We start from the raw sequence: 21,472 nt of genomic DNA on the forward strand, positions 1-21,472 counted from the left end.
ATGGTTTTGACCTATCTATGCATTGGCAAGGGCTGACCGAACCTTTGGTAACGTCCCAGGCTGGGTGCTTGCAGTTGACGATGGCACCGGCGGTCGATTTGTGCACCACCGGCGTTAAGCCGATTGGCGACATGACCGTAAGAAGGTGTGTGGCGGATAAATCTGCAGGCTTATCAGCAACAAGATCTCCTTTCCCCTGAACAAAATCAATCTAAAATGGCTTGATCCACGGCGGCGGGAATTGCTCGTAACTTTATTTCGCACAGGAAGGCTCTGGCATTGTATTACAGCCGGTGGGATAGAGAGTTATTGCCGCAAGAAGTGTCAGTTACGGATAGTAATCAGGCCTGACAGCGGGCAAACCGGAAATGAGTCGCCTGGGCCACTGTAACATAACAAACTTTCTAAGCCTGCTCAGATTCTAACGAATTACTACATCCTTGCAAAATAGGCAACTCGCGAAATTGCAGCGGCCTCTGGGTCAATTCCGAGAGCCGTGGCTGTAAACGATGAACCTTGGTCCCCAATTTCAGACCGTGAACGAACTACACTACAAATGTGAGCGAATATCACCACCATGTCCAACGTCGCGGACTTTTGTATCAGTCAAGTTTCCTGATTTCCACACTCCTTTGGTTCAACGCCATTCAGTCATTCATTTGAAGACAAACTCGTCCAGTCACTCGTTAGACACTTGTTTATTGTTTTATTTATTTTCGCAGAACATCACCAGTCATGTACACCCTGAACGCTCTCGCAGCTTTGCTGTGTGTCTTGCCCGCCGCCCAGGCCCACGTTCCTAAGATTCGGGGCTATGCCTTGACTTGGGCCGACGACTTTAACGGTCGGCGCAACACCCTACCAGACCCGGACAATTGGATTATTGACACAGGAACTTCTTACAACGGAGGACCTGCTCAGTGGGGCACCGGAGAAATTCAAACGTACACCAACGATATCAAGAACGTGCGCATGAATGGGAAAGGTAACCTCCAGATTACCGCTATCCGGAACGCTACTGGAACCTGGACGTCTTCACGAATTGAGACTCAGCGTACCGATTTCATGGCTCAGCCGGGCGGGAAGATGATCATTCAGGGAAGCCTCAAGATCCCAGACCTCAACGGCCATGGAGTCGGTTACTGGCCGGCTTTCTGGACTCTGGGCGCTGAATATCGTGGCAACTACTGGTACGTGTTTATCCTCTATCGGAGATGAGTTGTGCTGACTCGATCTCTAGGAACTGGCCCTCAATTGGAGAGTTCGATATCATGGAGAATGTGAACCTCATGGATCGTCACTGGGGTGTCTACCACTGCGGTACAAACCCTGGCGGACCATGCGATGAGTCCAACGGCATTGGAAACAGCAGCACTTGTCCTAATAGCGCGTGCCCCGGCAACTTCCACACGTATTCTATCGAAGTCGACAGACTGAACACTCCTGAGACTCTGACATGGTTTGTCGATGGGGTTCAGTTTCACCAAGTGAACGAAACAGCCATCCCGGATGCCGTGTGGGAAAAGACGGTTCACAACCCCCACTTCATTCTCATGAACATGGCTATCGGTGGAGGATTTCCCAACGGTGTTTATGGCTCCGAGACCCCAACCAACGCTACAGTGTCAGGTGGAACGTATGAGGCTGAATATGTAGCTGTGTACAACTCATTCAATCACACTCGCCATGACTCTTAGCTACCCTGAACTTGCCCTGGCGCCGGCTTAGAGCCGGGAGAACAGATGAGGCAAAAGGGACATTTGAGGACCAACTCCAGAGTTAAGCGCGTTATCAGAGTTTCTGTTTGATTCATAGGCCTTCACATACCTTACGTATATATATAATCGAAACACCGTTGATGTCGAGCCAACGATGAACACTCTAGCTCGTTCTATGTGTCAAACAACGAGATCTAAAAAGCTGATCGTTCAACCAATGATCCACAATGCCCCATAAACCTGCAGGCTCGATAGCGGTATTTCGCAAAACCAGTGCCAACGCCAAGACCGACCAACAACAACACCGACACAAAGCTTTAACAGTTACGCCTGCTGACAGATATCCATCGGTATACGAGATTTTAGGTCGAAATTTTGTCAAATAGATGCTGAGCTAATCGAAAGCTCGGCTCCGGGAATTTCGCAAAGAAATGTTTGCAACGTCGTTCGATATCGAGCCGTACCGCCTGTACCAGAACCCCCGTCGAAATGTCATCTACAATAGGCAAGCGTTCGTCTCAGCGGTGAGGCTCTCCGGTTCCAGAAGCCCACGGCCCACATGCTTCTTACATAGGCGAGGGGCCTAGATAGGGTGCCAAGCAGAGAAAATTTTTATTACCAACACCAACGCCAAGAGAAGAACTTCAAATACGTACGGTAGCCGCTACAAGCGGCACGTAGCGAATGCAGAGGCCCCCGAGGCGGAGAATCCACTAATCACTGTCAAGGCTGACGATGACTGTGCCGCTGTGCATATGAAGACGATAAAAGGCACTCATGAATTTGCGACCACAGTCTTCCCTGCCAATCGCTCGCTCTCACTGCCTACCTCTCTCTCCATCCTTTCATAATCCAAGGATCGGGATCTCTAGTCTGCTTCAGCAAACGTCAGTCCCTTTCAATTCGTATCAGATTCGACACGCAATCTCAGAATGAACTCAACCACTATTTGCCCGGACGCTTCTGGCATACCGGACTTTGTCAACATACACGGCATTCCAAGCAATATCAGCACCGGCTTCGTACCCATCGGTCGGAATGGGTCATACGTGGCCATGTCGGCGTGCTGTTCACCCAGTGCTGTTAGCATTGCAAGCGATTGTTATTATTGGTGCGAGATACCGACCGAGGAGGCTCTTGACAGCTTTGGGTCGTGTTTGATTCGCAATGGTCTAGAAAGAGGGATCGTCGGGTTGCATGAGAGTGATGCTGCTAGTTCGAAGACTAGACTTAATGCTGGAGGACTGGCGGTATGGGCACTGGTTGTCATCAGCGCATCGTGTCTGGGATGATGGGCGAACCGCGAGCTGTTGATCGGGTTAGGCTGCGGCTTTCATTGAAAGTAACCAACTAAATCTAGTTCTGTCCCACAGCAACTATAGTAAACTGGATGACGATGAACTCCGTTTGATTTGATGGCCCTGGAGTTCACTGGCTGACAAATAATGGCAACAGACGACCTACAATACTTCAATCCTTAGGTAGCCGATACCATTTGATAATCTTTCGCTGTTACAATCGTGTATTTGACGCCTAGGCCTCTCCTTGCCCCAGAAACCTCATTTCACCTAGGCTTCCCTGCGGCGCATTTCGCCCTGCAATTCTCGCCTGGTTTGTCTCGGTCAAGTATGCGCGTTATTCATATTCTTAGCCATCACAATCTGACTTCCCTCGAGACGCACCCTTAGCTCCCTTGCAGTCCCCTCAAGCTCTTTCACGGGCCTAAGTCCGCCACCTGCAGCAGCACGACATTCATCTCCCAAAGCCACAAGGGTAGCCAAAGAACAACCTTTCACATTACGGAATCTTACTCCCCGACGATCGGTTTGGTTAACGATTGTAAGAAAGAGAAACAATGCCGCAAGTGCAATTTCGGCGGCTAGAAGTGAGAACGGAGCCCATGTTATTTCAACATGAGGGACCATTCTGGTAGTCTCACCGGTGACGTTAAACACAGCGTTTGTCAAGTTCAAAGCTCCGATTTGACTGCCGCGAAGGCTAATTTCATGTCAAATGTTAGCTGAAATATTGGAACGCAGATCCTTCCAAGTATTAAGACGGGAGAACAGATGATGAAGCAATACTGAATGAGAAATGGCACTTATGTCGCAGACAAACTGGTTGCAAGGTTCTGGTAGATGTTGTGGATACGAACTTGACGAATAGTAAGGTCTCGTATGCTGACATGATGAAAGAGAACCCATTCGAACAGGCTTGTTATGAAGTCTTTTGCTGTGCTTACGTATGGGAAGTCCTGCTCCTCGTTTAAAGCCATCACGATGGTTGAATAACCGGCGATATAGGTCCTCAGTACATAAGCAATTTCTTCCATGCCGCGGTAATTCGAACTAAACGTCTCCCCAGTGGTAGAATTTGACTTCAGGGAAGATGCAAGGTTGTCGTTGGGGTCTCGGAGATGAAACGTGTCGTTCCATTGGTATTTGTCTAATCGGCATGCATAAGAAGGTTCGTATAGTAAATGCCCGCAGTCTAGGTTCAGAAAGGGACTACCGTTGTGTTCAAGTGGATCAGTCAGAGAGTCGACTATTCGGGTGGTTTCCTTGCCTAGATAGACCTTCGTTTCGTAGGTATAAACGCAGAGATGGAAAAGAACTTCTGTAGCTTCGTGGCGAAAGTCATGGATCCTATCCACAATCCCCTTAGGTGTGGAGTTATACGAGGTTTCCCATGAAGTGTTGTCATAAGCCGTTGGGGTAGTGTAAATCAAGATGAAGGATGCTATTCTTGCTTGTTGTAGGATAGGATCGTCTTGAAATCCAAAGGTACGATTTCCAGTTAAAATGTCGGTGAACATCGTTGCTTTGCTCTGGTGAGCCATATGATAGCCGCCGGGGAGAGAGGCATTCCAGACTTTCCTGTCCAGGATTCGTCGTCGTGATTCACCTATGAATGGTGTATCTCCCACGCCTGGGCTCGCCGGACTTTCGAATTCGTCCACGGTTAACGAGGAGGTAACATTAGCCATCTTCATGCAAACCCCAATTGAATGGTAACGACTGAACGTGCAGTTACCCGTGGAACAGAACACCCCCCTGTTGGCGATAACTGAATATGGAATTGGTTCCATAAACTTGGTAGTATCCAGAAAGCTAGCTAGAAAGGTAGAAATTTGGGCGACAATGCCTAGGGCATCTCTGGGTGAACTGAGATCCCGAATGGCGTGTGTGCTTGCCACTTCTCCATCTAGTGTAATGTCTCGCATAGAGTAGTTAATAGCCAACTGTGTAATTGGGGATGTCAGGGCACTGATAGAAACCAAGAGCGCCCCGAGAACTACAAAATGGCGGAAACGAAATCGCCAGAGCAATATTAGAGACCCCCATACGCCTCTACTTGCCTGATCAATGACATCGAGATCGTAAAGGGGCTGCGGCTTCATTCTCTTCTGATCGAACCAGGCCCACTGAGTCTGGGTGATGGCAACGGATACCGGTATCATGAACGCAGCCTTGGACCAGGTGGTGAGGAAGGCAAGGAACGAGTTTAACGTGATACCTAGAGGCCAGTTTGGCACTGGTTTTTGGTTTAATGAGATGAAAACGACGATAACGACTTTAAAGTTAATGATCAAAATTGGCTAGTGCTCTGATTTCGACGGCAAAAATGACGTGCAGATGAAGAGCAGAACACTCAGTAGAAGGCAGGCCAGTTCGAACGCCCAAATACACCACAATGGCTTGTCAATATCCGGAGTGCCTTTGATCTCGGTGATTCCCTTGATGGTGGCATCTGGAGACTTCGGCGGATCGGCTTCCAGGCTGCCTGGAACTCTCTGCGCCTGTTCAGGATCGATATTTGGCGTTTGCGGGATCAATGTATGCTGGCTAGATGGGCCTTGGTCTTCGTCGCAGGAATGTGAAATGAGACTCATTTGTTCATCATCACTGACGTGAGCTGGGTCGTTTGATACTGCTGGCTCACGACTTTCCGTCCCAAATTGAGCTCCGGAAGATCCCGAGGTTGGCATAGACAACTGTCTTGAAAGACACTTTTGGCAAGAATTAGGACCGGGAAAGTTGTGATAGTTTTCCATGATGACTTCGGGAAGAGGTCTGCATCTGTGAAAGAGAACCGAAGTATGACTGTCAGTCAAATGGATCGAGGACTGCGGTTTACTTGATGTGAGAAAACAGAGCCTATGGCTTATATTCCAGGTATATGTACTGATAGCAAAATTGCATGACATACAAATACAGCACGCGATCGTATAAGCTTACCTGTAAGTTCGGAGAATGATGTGGCTTCCAGGCTGAGAGCAGACTGCCGAGTCTTTTCTGCACTTTTCTTTGCACTTGTAACACGGTAATATAACACCGTCAGCCCCAGCCTGCATGTTATCCACACCCTCCATATGTCTTGACAATACCTAGGCATCTGTCTTCGTTTGAAGCCTTGAATACTTGACATTCTACACACTGTGTCTTTAGAAACCAAAGGCAACTGCTAACATGCTTCTAATCCTTTCACTTGAAGTCAAATTTACAAAGGCCGGCAGGAAATTGTTGAAGACCACTTGCAGAAATAATGCGTCATCATGATTCAGTAGTGAACCGTGGTACAGATGCATGTTGAACCAAGAACCGCAATCAACACTGTTGCTTCTCGTATCCATATGCGCACGCAGTTTTCTAGCGTCTTCACTAGACCTCTTGGTCACCTTTGCTCCGACGATAGTCAGGAAGCACACAGTGATCTTTGCACCAATCAGAGACACTCCTGATCATCACGACAATTGCGGCTGAGAAAAGATAAGCCACATAAGCCTTGGAAGTAAGCATACGAGCCTTGGCAAGATAGACGCTATTCCAAAATACCAGGGCTGAAATCCCATGCATATCGCTCGGTGTGCATGACCGGCATGCACGTACGTTAAAGTTACTCAAGTATTGAAAGGCCATTTCTGGGGCACGATCGAGAATAAAGCAGACCGCGTCACTTTAACCAGATAAGTCCTCAATCATTCGTCATGAGGAGAGGCAGTATCGATGGCTGAGCTGCGATTCATTGAGCTGTAGACTGGAGTGTCCGCGGTACTGCAAATGCTCGCGCTAAAGCATACCGGAAATTACGAATGTCGATCGTGCTTCTCTTCTGGCCGCACCATGCACAGGAGACCACTAGAATCAAGTATGACAACCTTTGAACTATGTTCAAGATGGCTTGGTAAAGCTATACTTTAGCACAACAGTTGCCTTACATTTCCATGAGTGAGACTCTACCTAATCGGCTCTATTATTGTCTCCCCTTGTAAGAGACGGCGCCCTATGCGAAACTATTGTCTTGCGTTATTGCACACATGCGTTCAAGATCGAGGGATAGCAAAAGCCAGATTCAGTATGTGCTGGCCTGGCCTTTACTAGGTTTAAAGTTCCGATAGATCAAAGGAACAAGGTTTGGATATGCATGATAAGCCACTCAATAACACAAGGATCCCCGACAACCGCGATGACTAACAGTCGGCACTAGACGTGATCTGTAGCTCAATCAAAAGAAACCAATTCCGACAAAGAAGAATCTCGACGGAACTTCATACAACTCTCCGCGGCCTATTCTCCCAGCCAGTCTTTACAATGTCCATCGACACCTTCCCTCCAGAGCTGCTCCGGCTCTGCTTCTCCTTTCTTCCTCTCTCCTCCTTACCTGCTGCCAGCCATGTATGCCGCTCTTGGTGGTCATCAGCCCGGGAAGTCCACTGGCGCCGGCGGAGGATCCATTTAACGGCTCGGAGTGCTGAGAAGCTCGCCGTTCTCCTAGGTCCCGGCACCACGATTCCGCAAATGGTCGAGGCAATTTGCGTCGATGAACCAGTCCACAATAAGGCGATACAAGCCTTTAGGGAGAATGTCATTACCATCATGATCCACTTTCAGATACGTTCTGATTTGGTTCTCGACAATTTCGGTCTCTGTAGCCTTTCCGAGAGCCACCAGCAGGAATTTCTCAGACGAGCGCGGCCCCATGGATCGCTCATTGTGAAGTGGCTGATGACAAATGATTTGAGTCCGGCGATGAGAATTGTTTTGGACCAGCCCGAGATTAGCTTTCTTGGGGTCGGCCATGTATTAGTGGAGGGGCCAGTTATTAACGATGGTGCGGAAATCCTGCGCCGATGGAAGGAATATAAGGTGGCTAATACTGAAAACGAAATCGCTTCCATCACCGTACGGCTGGGAAATCTTCGAACCCTGTGTCTTTACTCGGCTGAGGGGCCACCCCTTGACGGCACACACTGGGTTGTACGAAAAGTCTGGTCACACATTGTTCCGGCGCTATCGAGAACCAAACTCCCAATGCTTGAGACTCTCGTTGCCGAATCTCCACAGGGAACAAGAGAAAAGCTGGAGCGATTGATTCGCGCCACGGCTGCAACACTTCAATCTCTGGCTGCATCTTTCGACGATCCTGGTAACAATCGCTCCCACTACACACGTTTCCCAGGACGCTGACATCCATTAGGCAACTTGGTCCTCCCGGAGATGCCCTGTCTTAAAGACCTAAGCATCTACCTCCGCCCCCCGGGCCGAGGAAATCTAGGCAACACAGGCGTCGCCTCAGCCCTGGCCACGATCTCTTCAGCCCCGGCTACTCTAGAGCACATCTTCCTACATCTCATGACTAGCCCGCAGTACAAGGATAGAAATCAATGGCAGGAACTGGATGCGATCATGGCAGGGATGCCATGTCTGCGCCGGATCACGATCATTGATTACACACCTGGGTTCTTCGCTGGCGGGCTGATAGGCAACCAGGTCTCTCGCGAACCCGCAGAGGCTGAACGGGGATTAGCCGTGCTGCGTGGTGAACTGGATGTTTGCCGCAGCAAAGGTCTTATTGAGGTGAAGAGGGTGGAGGGTCGGTCTTGGAGTAGAATTGCTTTTGCGGATTATGACGTAGGAGATTTGGAACACAGAAGGCGGACATTCAGACACGACGGTGAAGTCGTGTAGGGATATGTTGTTGGTAACTAGATGAGGAAACGTTCGCGTCGGCTAATGTTGGCAGAAGTGGCTGTCGAAAGTTTACCGAGACATGATACTATTGACGCCCCCTGAAATACCGCCGTACACGAATCATGAGCTTATTTACAGAATTGAATATTACGGAGGTAGCTTCGGTTGAATGAGATTTTCAATCGAACAATGTGAGTAAGGTAGCCAAACTCGCCGAGGGCCACCACAACTGACATGTAAATCAAGCGACAGTACCATGTTTCGTCGTGGATGAATTTCGGGGGCCAACATTAGGGTCCAGTACAGATTTACGATGGCTTCGAAGACATTGCACAGTTTGTATCCTTCAACTAGAACTTGATGAACGACCATGTCATAAATTAAGTAATGACTCTCTACCCACGATGTCTTCATCTTTAATGCTTTTATCGGAAACATGCTCTAGTGAAAAGAAAGATAAAGCTTGGATGTTCTTCTTGAGCTTTATGTGCGGAACTTGGTTGTTGTGTTTGAAACGAAACCTATCAAAGCAAAAAACCGCACGGTATGTTCTCTCGAGGGAATTGGTCCTATTCGTTATGTCTATGACGCGCTACCACCGAACACCCCATAGAGCTGTCCTGTTTCGCCAGTACACCCATCTATGCATGAGAGAGAGAGACTGTCGAAATGCAATTGAGCACGACAACCCTGGCCTTAGATAGCTTCTCGGTAGCTGCATAAAACAACAAAGGCCATGATCATCTCGCAAGTGTGCTAACTAACCATCTCCAGCGCCAGCCGTAGTCCATCCCAAATCAACCTAGCCCGGCTTCACTAGTTCAACTTAAATAGTTCAGCTCATCCTTAGGGGCAACCGCACTTCACAAATTCTCCATTCCTTTATTTCGTTTTCAATACTGGTGAACGAATCTTTTCCGATAATCTCAACGATGCCTATTCAAGCCTTTCCCCCAGAGCTGCTCTACCAATGTCTTTCCCATCTCCTCACCTCCTCGCTGCCCGCCGCGAGCCTCGTCAGCCGCTCCTGGTTGCCTCCGTCTCGAGAATTTTATTGGGAACGGCAAAGAGTCTACTTATGTATTCCATTCGCAGAGATGCTAGACTCCGTCCTGGACCCCGGTACGGCAATCCCGCGTAAAGTAAAGACCCTTTGCGTCGACGACGAACCAAAGCCTAAGCATCCAGACCCCGAGAGACAACTAACCTGGCACGCCAATCTGGCTATGTTCATGCGTCACTTTCTGAGAACCTCTAACTTGTTTATCCAACACCTGGACCTTTGCTGCCATTTCGGGAGCCTTCGGATGGAGTTACTCAAGGCAGCGCGGCCGCAGAAGTCACTCAGCGTCATGTACCTCAGGGTTGCTCATATTCGCGTCGCTTTGGACTTTATGTTAGATCAGCCCAGTATCAGTACTCTGGCGCTTGGCTATGTGGAGTTGGTGACCCGACATCGTGGTCATGAATGTATCACACCAATGGGACTGGATGCAAACGATGTGGCCGATCACGAAAGAGTCGCTACCGCGATCTCGCCCCCCTCTCCGGAACCAGTCGTGCGACTAGGAAACCTTCAGCATCTATGTCTTTCTATTTACACGATAAGATTTGATGGAATATGATTGGGTGTTGTCTCCGCGCTGGCACAAGCTCAACTCCCGAAGCTGGAGACCCTAGTCGCCGATAATATTGATCATGATAGGGGACCTCTCTTAAAATTGATCAAGAGCACGGCTTCGTCGCTGTGCTCTCTGGCCGTCATATTCCAGCATAGTGGTAAGTGGTGTTCCTCGTCATTGATTTCAAATGCTGACATCTCCTAGGAGCCGCATTGATCCTTCCCGACATGCCATCCCTCACAACCCTAAGTCTCGGCCTTGAGTGGAGCAAGGACGACCCAAACGTTCTGGTCCTGCCTCTTGTCACAATCTTCTCAGCCCCGACGACGCTCAAACACATCTTCTTCCACGTCACCCAGGCCGTCTTCGAGTCAGAAGAAGAGGATTCAGACCCGGAGGATTGGGAAGCGTTGGATGCCTCTATAATGGCGATGCCGCGCCTGAGTCGAATCGCCTTCGTTGTCACTTTAGGGTACAGTGTCCGTGATGGAGGAGAATCCATGTTCTTCGCGTCGTCTGAACGTAGCGAAGAACAGGCAAGAGAAGGCGCAAACAACGCAATGCGGTATCTTGAAGCGCGTCTGCCCGCTTGCTACGAGAAGGGGATTGTTGAGGTGGAGATGACGAGTGTTAGTAGGAAATTTTGTGATGACGCGTTTTTGGGCAGTGATATAGGTCCCATATTCTGGGAGGAATGATGTTGGCGGAGGCTCAAAGATTCCGCTGCTATTGGGATGAAGCCACGTAAATGCATGTTGCCGCCAGCCAAGTGACATAGGCTAGCTTGGTCAACAGATCAGACGATCTCGCAGGTCCTCCGCCGAAACTATGCTAGAAAAGTGATGTTATTATACCGATCGCACAGGCGACCAAGTCTTCAGCTAACCAAGCTCAGATAATGCGACAAACTGCATGCCTCTCAAGTCTCTCGACTCTCAAACAGCTTCTGCACCACGCCAGCATTCTCCCACGCCCTACTCATCAAACCCCAAACTCTCTTCGTCCCCAAACTATCCACAAACTCCACCACGCGACTAATCTTCCCCTCCTCGTCCACCGTCAAGAAGAACATGTACTCCCCCACGTAATCCCACTCCTTGCCATCCTCACCCTCCTTCAGCCCCTTCACCTCGTCCTTGAACTCCGCCACGGCAGTCGCCCAGATCAGAACCTGGCGCTTGGGCACATTGACATGCATTTCTTTGGCCGTGACGGGGAAGCCGGTCATGATGAGCCGGAGCTTGGCCAGGTGCGCCGCCAGCTCTGCGTTCGTCATCGGTGACGGCGGGCCCATGGAGGCCGGCGCGAAGGTGTGCGTGCAGGAGGGGGCGCGGAGGGCGATGTGCTCGGTGTCTTCGAGAGTGTCGAAGGCGCGGATGAAGGCGGTGCCGATTTCGTAGAGGGTCTGTTCTGTCGTCATGTTTGTGATGAAAGTTGGTGATGTCTACCAGACTAGTCCGGGGTTTCTCGGATTTGATCAACTGCAATTGCGAATGTTTCTTCTATATGACCGTGAAGCTTCGTGTCGAAATACCGAAATGGAGTTAAGCGTTGTAAATTCCGGACCAAATTGTGTCGAGTCGCGCTCAGCGTCATCCTAAGTCCGAGGCGTGATCGTCGCTCATCGCTCCATCCACTATCAGTGGATTCAAACACGCCGGGCGGGGCTATTCCAGACTGGACAGGAATGAGGACGGTAAGGATACCGAGAATGAAAGCAACAAAATTGCAACCCTAATCAAACAAGCAACTGTGTAAGAGGTCCCCATTAGTTGGGAGTATGCGCCCGGATGGTAACCTACGCCCCTTTCACGCTTGAACTTGAGTGGGAATGAATTGAATGAATCTGCCGGCCTCAGAATATAATGACGTCTTGACAGCCTTATCACGTCGGGCCAGGCTCATACATACCCCAACGAGACTGGGGTCACGACGGCCATGAAATTCAGTAAGCCGTTCCTGTGACATGACATACCAACTTTCTCACAGCCCGAACTTCTTCAGAAATATGAATTCTGTTCGAATGCAAATACAAGACCACTACTCTACGTCACCCTGTGATTAAATTTCAGCGGCAGAATCGAGTTACTAGAAATATGAGTGGAGGAATGATAACTTAAATTCCCTCCATAATCTTGCGGAGCCAGCTTGATTATTAACCTCATAAGTGGAAAATCGGTAGAGTTTTATTATCCAGGCGGATACTTCTAGCTGACCAGGCGGGTAGTAGACATATAAAGACGACGATAATAATAACGATACGCTAAGAGAGGGGGATAAGAACAGTAGTAACAATATTAAGTGAATTGAGGTGAATTCAACTGCTAAACCTAATGTGCGTAGTTATCCGCCCGGATAGCAAAACTCAAATCAGCAATCGCTCGTCAGCGAGTTATCAGCCAAGCCAATTTATTTCTGAATACGAGATGGGACTTGCTGCGCTTTCATGGCCCCAAGCTTTCAAGGAAACTTCAGCCAAGGTAATTCGGCTTCCCTACAGAAATCTGCGCCTCGGGAAACATCCCATCAAGCTGCGCCAGCGCCCGATGACTTCAGTTTCTACTATCAAGGTCTCTCGAATCATACTTCCAACTAAGACATCTCCACGGTCTATTCCCATATACTAGACTTCATCCCTATCAAGTAATTTCCCAGCCCACCCACGTCCTCTTTCCTCGACCAGGTGACCGCCTACGGCACCCACCTCGAACACATCCTCCACCTCCCGACCCGCTTGCGCTTCTTCACCAACGACACGTCCCAATTCTCTGCTTCTAGAAGCCATCCACCTCACCCTCGCCTGCTTCACGAGCGCCTTCCTGCTGCCGTTGTGGCAGCTTTCAGACCCCTATCCATGGTCACGACGGAGAACTATATGTTTACAAGTGCTTGTTTGGACGATGTTCTTCTTGGTAAGTCCTGCAGTAGGTGATCACGTAATGGGGAAGGTGCTGATGTGGATTTAAGTTCATTGCTTCTTGAGCGCGATCCAGGACGGGATGGAGGACTTAGCGGCCCGGTGTTCGGCTCCGTGAAAATGGCCGGCCCCGCTTTCGGTCACAAAAGCCGACGCCCGCAGCCTTCCGTTTCGGAAGACGGGAGACTTATCCGACAGAAGAATTGCCTGTCATACACTAGCTCCTTATACGTCACAATCACATATATCAAAGAACAATAATCATGAACAGTAAAAATGTCTTCTTCATTATCGCATTGCTCTGCGCAAAGAAAAGGGGAGAGTTTGGCTGCACTCGTCACAAACCAAAAACCAACAAAGCCTATTCCAGCTCATTCCCAAGTTTCCTTCCTCATCATGAAAAACGCCGTGTCAGATGATGACATGCTCATCGTGGTATACAGCCCTTTTGCCCCAAACACTATGCCTTCCCAATATCAAAGCCGTAAAACGCCCAATCGTCATCGACCCTCTTCCTTCCGCTCAGCGCCGTTTTCTCTAATCGTAGATACAGCCCGGTATATACACACTCCTCAACGTCTTTGTTGCTATGTCGTCTTTATTGTTTTTGTATTCATCCCAGATAACCAAATAAGGTTGAAAACCGAAGAGAAAACAAGGTATCTAGGACCAGTAGGCCCCAGCGGCAGCAGCCTCGCTCTGCCCCCTCCAGCGCTGGCACTCCGCCAGCCTCTTCTCGAGCTCCTGGTTCTCCTTCCAGAGCATGCCATTCTTCTTCTCGAGGTGCGTGATGTACTCGGTGGCCTTGCTCAGGATCGTGGCCTTGTTGAGCTTGCGCGCGGGCATCAGGCCGCCGAGCTCCTCGACGACGTCGAACGCCTCGTCGGAATCCCCGTGCGCGGCCGCGGCCTGCGGGTTCTCGGTCTGCTGGACGACGCAGCGCAGCGAGGGGACCGCGTCGCGGAGCGCGATGATCTTCTCGTTGATGTTGACGCGGTAGCGCTTCTCGATCATGTTGTGCGGGTTCTTGCTGGGCTCGTGCTTTGTGCGGCGGGCGGGGGGCTCCGGGGAGGCGGAGCGGGAGGAGGAGGCGGTGGAGGCAGAGGATTTGCGCTTGAGGTCGTTGCGGGGGGATGTGCGCTGTTGTGTTTGTTGGGGGGCGGGTTGTCTGGGTGCTTGTTGTTGTTGGGTGGCGGGACGAGCGGTGATGGTTGACCTCTCGGCCTTGACTTGTGGTTGCGGGCGGGCGGTTTGGGCCGGGGCGTCGAGGGATTGGAAGAGGGGTTGGGTGTCGTTGATGCCCTCGCGGCCGAAGGCTACCGTGTCGCAGGTCAGGTCTGCGGGGTTGGCGGTGGGGCTGAGGGCGATGTTCTGGGAGGAGAGGAAGGACATTGGGCTGCCGAATTCGCCGTAGAAGACGTCGAGGTCTGGGGAGAGGGTGGGCTTCTCAAAGTAGGCGGGCCAGTCGGTGCCAGAGGGGAGGGTGAAGGAGGAGGCGGGGAAGACGGGAGAGACGGGGGAGCCGCGGGATGGTGCGGAGTCGGCGCTGAAATCGGCTTGGGTGTCGTAGAAAGAGAGAGGAGAGAGCTCTGGAGGTGACTGTTGGAGGAGGTGTTAATCTTCGGCTTGTTGGAATGTAGAGAAGAAAAAGTGAGGTTATTCGGAGATTGGGGCGGTTAAATGGGCTTACCATTGAGACACCCGATTGAGGCATCTGGGGTACTTGATAGTAATCGAAGGACTGTTGTTGGGCCATGGTTCGATTCATGGAGGGGTAGATGTGTCCAGGGGTTGTTGTGGTGGTGAGTTGATTGAAGATGTGTGAAGTGGTGGCGTTACTCGGAGGGAGTGAAGACCAGATATGTGTGTAGGTGTGTGTGTGCAAGTGCCGGATGGCGAGATGTGTAGTTGTATGATGATGTTACTTTGGCGATTGAGGCTGATGGTTCGAGCATAGGACAGGTGGGGAGACTACTCGACGGAGGGACAAAGCTATATACCTACAACTCGATGAAAATGCAGAAACCAAAAAAAGAGGTGCGTTTCCCAATTGCTTGGCAGAGGGCGGCCGGGGTAGAGCTCCGCGGCGTAGCATAGGGTGGGCCACCTGGCGAGAATTGGGGGTGATGAGGGCCATGGTAAGGCGGGCGCGGGTTGGAACGGCGAGCAAAACTGGCGATGGACGGGCTCGTCATACGACCGGCCCATGAACAAGGGACAAGTGACAGAAAAAGGTACGACTGCGGGTGTGCGCTACGGCAGCTCGTGCGGCGAGCACACCTTGTACACCCCGGGGGAGCAGAGAGGGCCTGTCTGACGGTCACTTGCCCGGCAGCACAGCAGTAAACGAAGAGAACGCCGGGGGGTGGATGCTTGGGATGGTGCGGGCGGACGGATCCGACGGTGGAAAGACTGATGATTGACATAAGATGTGCTGTGGAGTTTACTTTGACACATGCACGAGGGAGGATCCCGAGTCGGCAAGCGGTCCATTAGGACGGCGTACCTGGTAGGGATGTTGGGAGAGGCTAGGGGGCCGCCGGAGAGAGGTGACCGCCCGGTGGCCCTATGTCATCCCTGATCCATGGCACCAACCGCGGAAACTGCTGTGCTCTGCGTTTACTTGTGGATTTCTGGTGCTATGGGAAAGCACATCTGGTGCTTGGGAGATGTGATTCCGATACAAGGCGTTTGCGGCGATCTGGAACGGAGAGAAACGGTGCATGCTGCGCAGTGCAGTTTCCAATGACACAATGTCTTTGCCCACCGAGCAGACTCGAGTCCCGCGCCCTGACTAAGAACAGAGACATCAGAGGGCGAGCTCGGAACGGTGACAGGGTCCGGGGTGGATGGGCAAATCCCGGACTGGGCCACGACGAGATGGAAAGAGAATAGAACGATAGAGGGGCGGATGGGTAGCTTGGCGGGAGAGGAAAGCCGTTGCCAACTTTGAGCGTTGGCTAGCTACCGGGCAATAAGCCTCAAGCTAAATTGCGAGTACGGGCACATGAGGCCACGGGGCGTCGGAAGCGAGCGGTTTCTTTGCGATATTCTGCCCCGGCCGTCATCATCTTGCATAAGATCTGGCCATCAGCAATTGTGTCGCTAGTCATTCTCTCGATGCCTTCAGATTGCGAGCCGCTTCAGTTGTCGCAAAACCTTGGACTCGGCGTCAAGACCTTGGTTCGGATGCTTCAATCTCGTGCGATGCCATGCAATGGGATGAATCTGGATCGCAGGGACCCCGAAAAGGGACCACCCCAGGACGTCAGTTGGCAATGTCCCGAGACCCCTCAGAACCAAGATCCCGTCCTCGTCGGCCGAGATGGAGCGCATGTAATTCCTGACGGCGTCAAAAAAGTGAGGTGTCAAACATTACATAATTGGCAAACGGGGCCGGTGAAGGGGAAATTGGTGTTGATGGACGGGCAGTGATGGGAATCCGAGGGCTGGGCATGTTCCTGACGTGCATGCGGTCGCTGTGATGGCGTGGGCTGGCTGTGGGTATCGCGTGCAAGGTGCATGTGTCGATGTCGTCGTGCCTTGCTTGATGAAGATGTTTTGGCGGCAGCGTAGTTCCAGTTGACTGTCGAGAGTCGCTGACATGCGTGCTGGTGCATGTACTACTTTTGGGAGTGCAAACGGTCCAAAACGGTTTGACAGGTGGCCCACGGCAGGCAGCGTGCGCCGCGGGATCGAGATCTCCAGGGTCCCCTCCCTCCCACGCCCGCCCACGTCTCCCACGCACTTCCCACTTGGGATTCCACTTCCCTGGCACGGACGACGAGTGTGCCAGGTCCCAACCAAGTTCTGGAAGATGGGTGCTTCGAGGATGAGAGTCAGGACGTCGGTCTCTGGGGTACGCCATACCAAACACGGCATGAGTGACATGTTCTGGGCGGTGATGTGCGTGGTGATGTGCTGCGCTGGCAGACCCGAGCGGCTGGTTGGTACTGATTGCAGCTCTCAAGCTAAACGTCAAGTTGCCCTGGTGGAGAGGATGGGCTGGAGGATGTGCAAGCTGGCATCTGGTCGTGGAGACCCGAAGATGCCGGGAGACGGAGCCGAAGGTGCTGGGCTGTGGTTGAAGCCTCGGCCTCGGCGGCGAGGAGCGACGAGCCACAGCAGAGCTGAGGTGCAGTATCCGTAACAGCCACAGCAATATCCGTAGTAGCAGCATCAACAATAGCAGCAGTAGCAATGGTAGCATCCATCGGCGACGTCAGATAGACAAGCGGTATCCGTAACGGAGATGCATCGACGATGCCGGTGACGGATCGTAGATGCTTTGCGACTCCGTTGTCCGGCCGCGGGAGGGCGTCCGGTGCCTAGCGAGGACATCCATCGGACAATGAAGGGACATGGCCACAGCAGAGTTTTCCAATTCAGCCTCAGAGATTGGACATTCAGGCCGGAGGGCGACTGAATGATGCCGGCGACAATGAGCGAGATGAGGGTCAGGTCGTTGGGGAGCAAGGTTGTGGTTGTGGGAAGGAGGGTTTGGGTCGAGAAGCGGCCAAAGTGGTCTGATTTCGCTGCAGCGTCGAACGTCGCGACCAACAGCCCATTCCTTCCCCCAATCGAACGAGCAGCACGGTCCACCCGGCCCCACCCGTGGCCAATGGGCAGGCAGGACATCATATCAGGTACCTCCCGCCTGTTTTGGGCAGGAAGTGACTTTGCGAGTGGTAGCAGCTGCCATCCCCGAGTGTTCCCGTGCGCCCTCACAATTTTCGCAGTGGCCGTGTTCTCGATCCATTTTCGATCCATTTTCCAACATCCCCATTCTTTTTTTCTCTTGGGACTCCCCGTGCTCATTTTCGTTGTCTCTTTTACGTTTTTCCCCGAGCGGAAAGAGATGCTGTTTTTGGTGACTGGCGTCACATGCATCATCTGCGAACCCGAGTCGACAACCCGCGCAGTCACATCGCCAGCAGTCCGGCGGTCATCTTCACTCAGACAACACCACCACAGTCATCGCGATTGACCAGATGAACCGCGCTGCGGATTGGCTCTGTTTGACCTCAGACCTGCCGTGCAGAGTGCTGATCGACATGGCGGATTGCTGTGCCCCGTCCCCTGTTCCCTGTCCGAAGACCGCTGCTGCTTCTCCTCATCTTCCTCCAGCCGAGACTCCAACACGGGCGCCGTCTGCAAATCTGCAAATCCAACTGCAACCCTCTTAACTAACAAGACCCAGCATGGTCTAGGCACTGACGACAAACGACCTCGGGAAATACGGTCAAAAATCACAATTCACCTCAGCGACAACTTTCATCACCGACCATTCAACCTGTCGCAGACTGAGACGCTGTGTCTGGACTGTCGCCTCGAGATTGGACCGGCCCGGTCTGGCTGCCACATATGCCTGCGACTTTCCTGTCGCTTCAAGGAGGAGATTGTGTTGATCTGGAAACATGGCATCAATTCCGAGATTCTAAGAGGGCAATACGCACTGGAGTTCGCAATGCAGTCGCACTCCCAGACCGCAAATTTTCAAACCCCGACATGCCCCTCCTCGCTTTTCAGCTGCCGAGCTCAGAGGTACTGCGCTGTTCACATCTAAACGGCGAATCCCAAGTCCAGAAGCCGGCGCTCCCGGCCCCAGCCTGCCTCAATGATCGCCGACACAGCGGCTGGGCATGAACGCCGCTGCTCGCTGCTGCTCGTGTTCGGAAGAGGAGGGGCAGAATGCGAGCGGATTGCCCAAAACTGCAGCAACCGACTGCACCACATGTCGCAGACGTACATTCGCAGATGAGCTGTGCAGCCCAGCGCCAACAACCACGGGCGCAAGCCAGCACACCATCAACACGCGGAGGGCCTTCCGCCCGTCTGCCTGCAGGATCTCATCCGCCCGCATCTGTGCACTGACAGGACCCTGCAGCAGTCCGCGCCAGTCTAGCCTATTCCCGCCGTCCGGTCTTTACCTGCCCTACGAACACACACCTGCAAACGCTGTCGGCCGGTTCAGTTCGGCCGGTCGGGTGGGCGGACAAGTTCATCCCTTTTCTATACCTCGGAAGTCGGCGAGGGGAGTCAAGCGACTCACACAACTTGACGGATTTCCGCGTGGCAAACGGCTGTTTGCTTAGCCGAAGCTGTCATCAAATGCAGCTTTTTTTTTTCTTGTCCCTCGTCAACCCCTGGGTGGAACTTCTGCGAAGCGAGTGGGGGACTGGAGGTTGGCATTGTGGTTCCAAGTCAGCCGCTGGCTGGACGCGCCCAAACAACGACGCCGATTTTCTGACGAGTCAGCAATTTGCATGTCACTGATCTACCCTATGGATTGAGAATGACGTGGCCACGCTGCCCAACGGCTGGCCAGGCTTGTTTCTCATGGGAGTTCCGGAAGAAGTTCGGAAGGATTGAGTGATCCACGCAGGTGCTTGAGTCAAGCCGTCCTGTCCCCAATTTGAGATTACTGAACAAATTGCTGAGAGCTCAGGCTTGCTGTCCCAGTCTGAGTGACTGGCATTCTGAAGTGAATCTCACGATGCGTTTCTCGCGATGCGTGACTGTTTTCAACTCGACGCCGTGATATCCAAGATATGTGTGAACGGGGTTTATATAGCATCAAGATGCCGGACCAACAATGTTGCTATCATCAATATCAAGAACTAACGACCTTCAGACTCCGTCCTCCGTTCAAATCCAGATTCTGCTAACCAGCAAACCAGCACGATGCCTCCCGCTAAGTCTACCACCAAACCCACCTGCCGCCTTCCAGAAGACCCCTTCACCAACATCACACAAACCCTCCCCCCCTTCAACTTCCTCAACCTCCCCCTCCTCCCCCGCCGCACCTCCTTCGAAATCATCGCCGAACCTGACTCCCAACCCTCCCCTCCGAAAACACCACCCTCACAACGGACCCCTCAAACTCCCCCTCGCTCAACTCCGGATTTCAAAACTCCAGAGGCTTCCTCCCCCAAGACCCCTTCACCTTCCGCTCGCCGCACCCTCGCCTCGACGCCCTCGAAGCGAACTCCCTCCTCCACAGCTTCCAAGCGCTCCTTCGACACAGAAGGCGACCTCAAGATGCGCAACGGGGCCTACACCTCACCAGACCGCCGGTACCTTCAGACTCTGCAAGCCGCCAACACCCTGCAGTCCCAGATCCAGGCCGCCGTTCACGACAACTTCGAGTTCGAGCGCTCGCGCTTCGTCAAGGATGTCCGGATTGCGGTGCTGGATAGTCTTGCGGACGAGGTCGCGGGGCGTGTTGACGCGGCGGTTGTTGCTGCTGTCGGAGAGCCTGAGGGGAGTGAACTGGATGCTGTGGTCGCGGTACGGGAGAGGCTGAGGAGGATGGGGGAGGAGGGGCTTGTGCGGGTGCTTTGTACGCAGGAGATGCTGAGTATGTTGAGGAAGGTGGTCGGTATTGTGGAGGGCGAGTTGGGAGTTGGTGTTGCGGGGTGGACTCTGGTTGGGAGTGATTCGTCGGAATGAGGTTGTCTGAATGTACAAGAGACAGCTTCAAGGACTTTAGTAGGACTAGTAGAGAATCTTACAGCTTGTTTAGCTTGTGCTTCAGGTTGGAAACTTAGTCAAATAAAGAGAATAGTGCTATCATATTTGTCCATGGCACAGCGTGCCTTCTAGGGTTTCAAGGAGAACATTTTCACTAGGATCCAGTTTGCGCAGTAAAGAACGCAGCTCAATTGTGAATTTCATTTTATTATTACAGAAGACGGTAATTCATGTGGCACTGATAGCTAGTCTCACTGTGGTTCACTCAATCTCTTGCTCAATGTTGACGAAACGCTTTCTGTTCTGGAGTGACAGACACACCCACAACATGGAAACAACGCCTGAAATATGCTGTTCCAAGGCGGCTATGATCCGTGTAAAGTTCCTAGTGATATCGAATGATCCAGCTGCTAGTAGATTCAGTGCATCTGCTGTGGCTGTGATTTTGATCCTCTATCTACAGCCATCATCGGCCTCTGGCCAGCTACTGTGACTTTACCCTGCAACTTGTACTGCAACGACGTCCGACTTGCCCCTTCAGCCCGAGCCAACGAGGCTAACAGCCACAATGGTATGGCGGCTACAGTCGGGCTCGACGCGGACAGCTATTCCGGACTCCTAGGCATGTATACTGCGAAGCTACTGGACTGGGCACTGATTGACACTGCTTCTTCCCCTATTTTGAAAACCCTACTGAACGGGCTCGAAAAGTCCTCAACATGACAGCAACCCATGGCCCATTCATTTTCGTTCTTTCCGGTGAAACCAACA

The 21,472-nt window shown here is 52.0% G+C and overlaps 6 protein-coding genes across 6 annotated transcripts; 4 read left to right on the forward strand and 2 right to left on the reverse strand.

Moving 5' to 3' along the window:
* Positions 1-735: 735 nt before the first annotated feature.
* On the forward strand, positions 736-1,697 carry glcA-0 (Glucan endo-1,3-beta-glucosidase A1; the record flags this gene model as incomplete). The annotated part of the gene is made up of 2 exons (XM_032032625.2): positions 736-1,190; positions 1,241-1,697. The coding sequence occupies 2 exons, from the start codon at positions 736-738 to the stop codon at positions 1,695-1,697; spliced, it is 912 nt and encodes a 303-aa protein (XP_031888011.2).
* Positions 1,698-8,029: 6,332 nt separating this feature from the next.
* On the forward strand, positions 8,030-8,686 carry CGGC5_v011503 (uncharacterized protein; the record flags this gene model as incomplete). Its single annotated transcript, XM_066152537.1, has 2 exons — positions 8,030-8,144; positions 8,196-8,686. 2 exons carry the CDS (start codon positions 8,030-8,032, stop codon positions 8,684-8,686), a joined length of 606 nt encoding a protein of 201 aa, XP_066008150.1.
* Positions 8,687-9,786: 1,100 nt separating this feature from the next.
* Positions 9,787-11,009, forward strand: CGGC5_v011504 (uncharacterized protein; the record flags this gene model as incomplete). The annotated part of the gene is made up of 3 exons (XM_066152538.1): positions 9,787-10,085; positions 10,395-10,468; positions 10,516-11,009. The coding sequence occupies 3 exons, from the start codon at positions 9,787-9,789 to the stop codon at positions 11,007-11,009; spliced, it is 867 nt and encodes a 288-aa protein (XP_066008289.1).
* A 221-nt stretch (positions 11,010-11,230) lies between these two features.
* Positions 11,231-11,731, reverse strand: CGGC5_v011505 (uncharacterized protein; the record flags this gene model as incomplete). The annotated part of the gene is made up of 1 exon (XM_032032623.1): positions 11,231-11,731. The coding sequence occupies one exon, from the start codon at positions 11,729-11,731 to the stop codon at positions 11,231-11,233; it is 501 nt and encodes a 166-aa protein (XP_031888018.1).
* A 2,160-nt stretch (positions 11,732-13,891) lies between these two features.
* On the reverse strand, positions 13,892-14,984 carry sre1-0 (Sterol regulatory element-binding protein 1; the record flags this gene model as incomplete). Its single annotated transcript, XM_032032622.1, has 2 exons — positions 13,892-14,827; positions 14,919-14,984. 2 exons carry the CDS (start codon positions 14,982-14,984, stop codon positions 13,892-13,894), a joined length of 1,002 nt encoding a protein of 333 aa, XP_031888179.1.
* Positions 14,985-19,912: 4,928 nt separating this feature from the next.
* CGGC5_v011507 (uncharacterized protein) lies at positions 19,913-20,680 on the forward strand (the record flags this gene model as incomplete). The annotated part of the gene is made up of 1 exon (XM_032032621.1): positions 19,913-20,680. One exon carries the CDS (start codon positions 19,913-19,915, stop codon positions 20,678-20,680), a length of 768 nt encoding a protein of 255 aa, XP_031888019.1.
* Between the last annotated feature and the right edge of the window lie 792 nt (positions 20,681-21,472).

This window comes from Colletotrichum fructicola (genome assembly GCF_000319635.2).
Source record: "Colletotrichum fructicola Nara gc5 chromosome Unknown KSG_Nara_v1_contig06, whole genome shotgun sequence".
Taxonomy (NCBI): domain Eukaryota; kingdom Fungi; phylum Ascomycota; class Sordariomycetes; order Glomerellales; family Glomerellaceae; genus Colletotrichum; species Colletotrichum fructicola.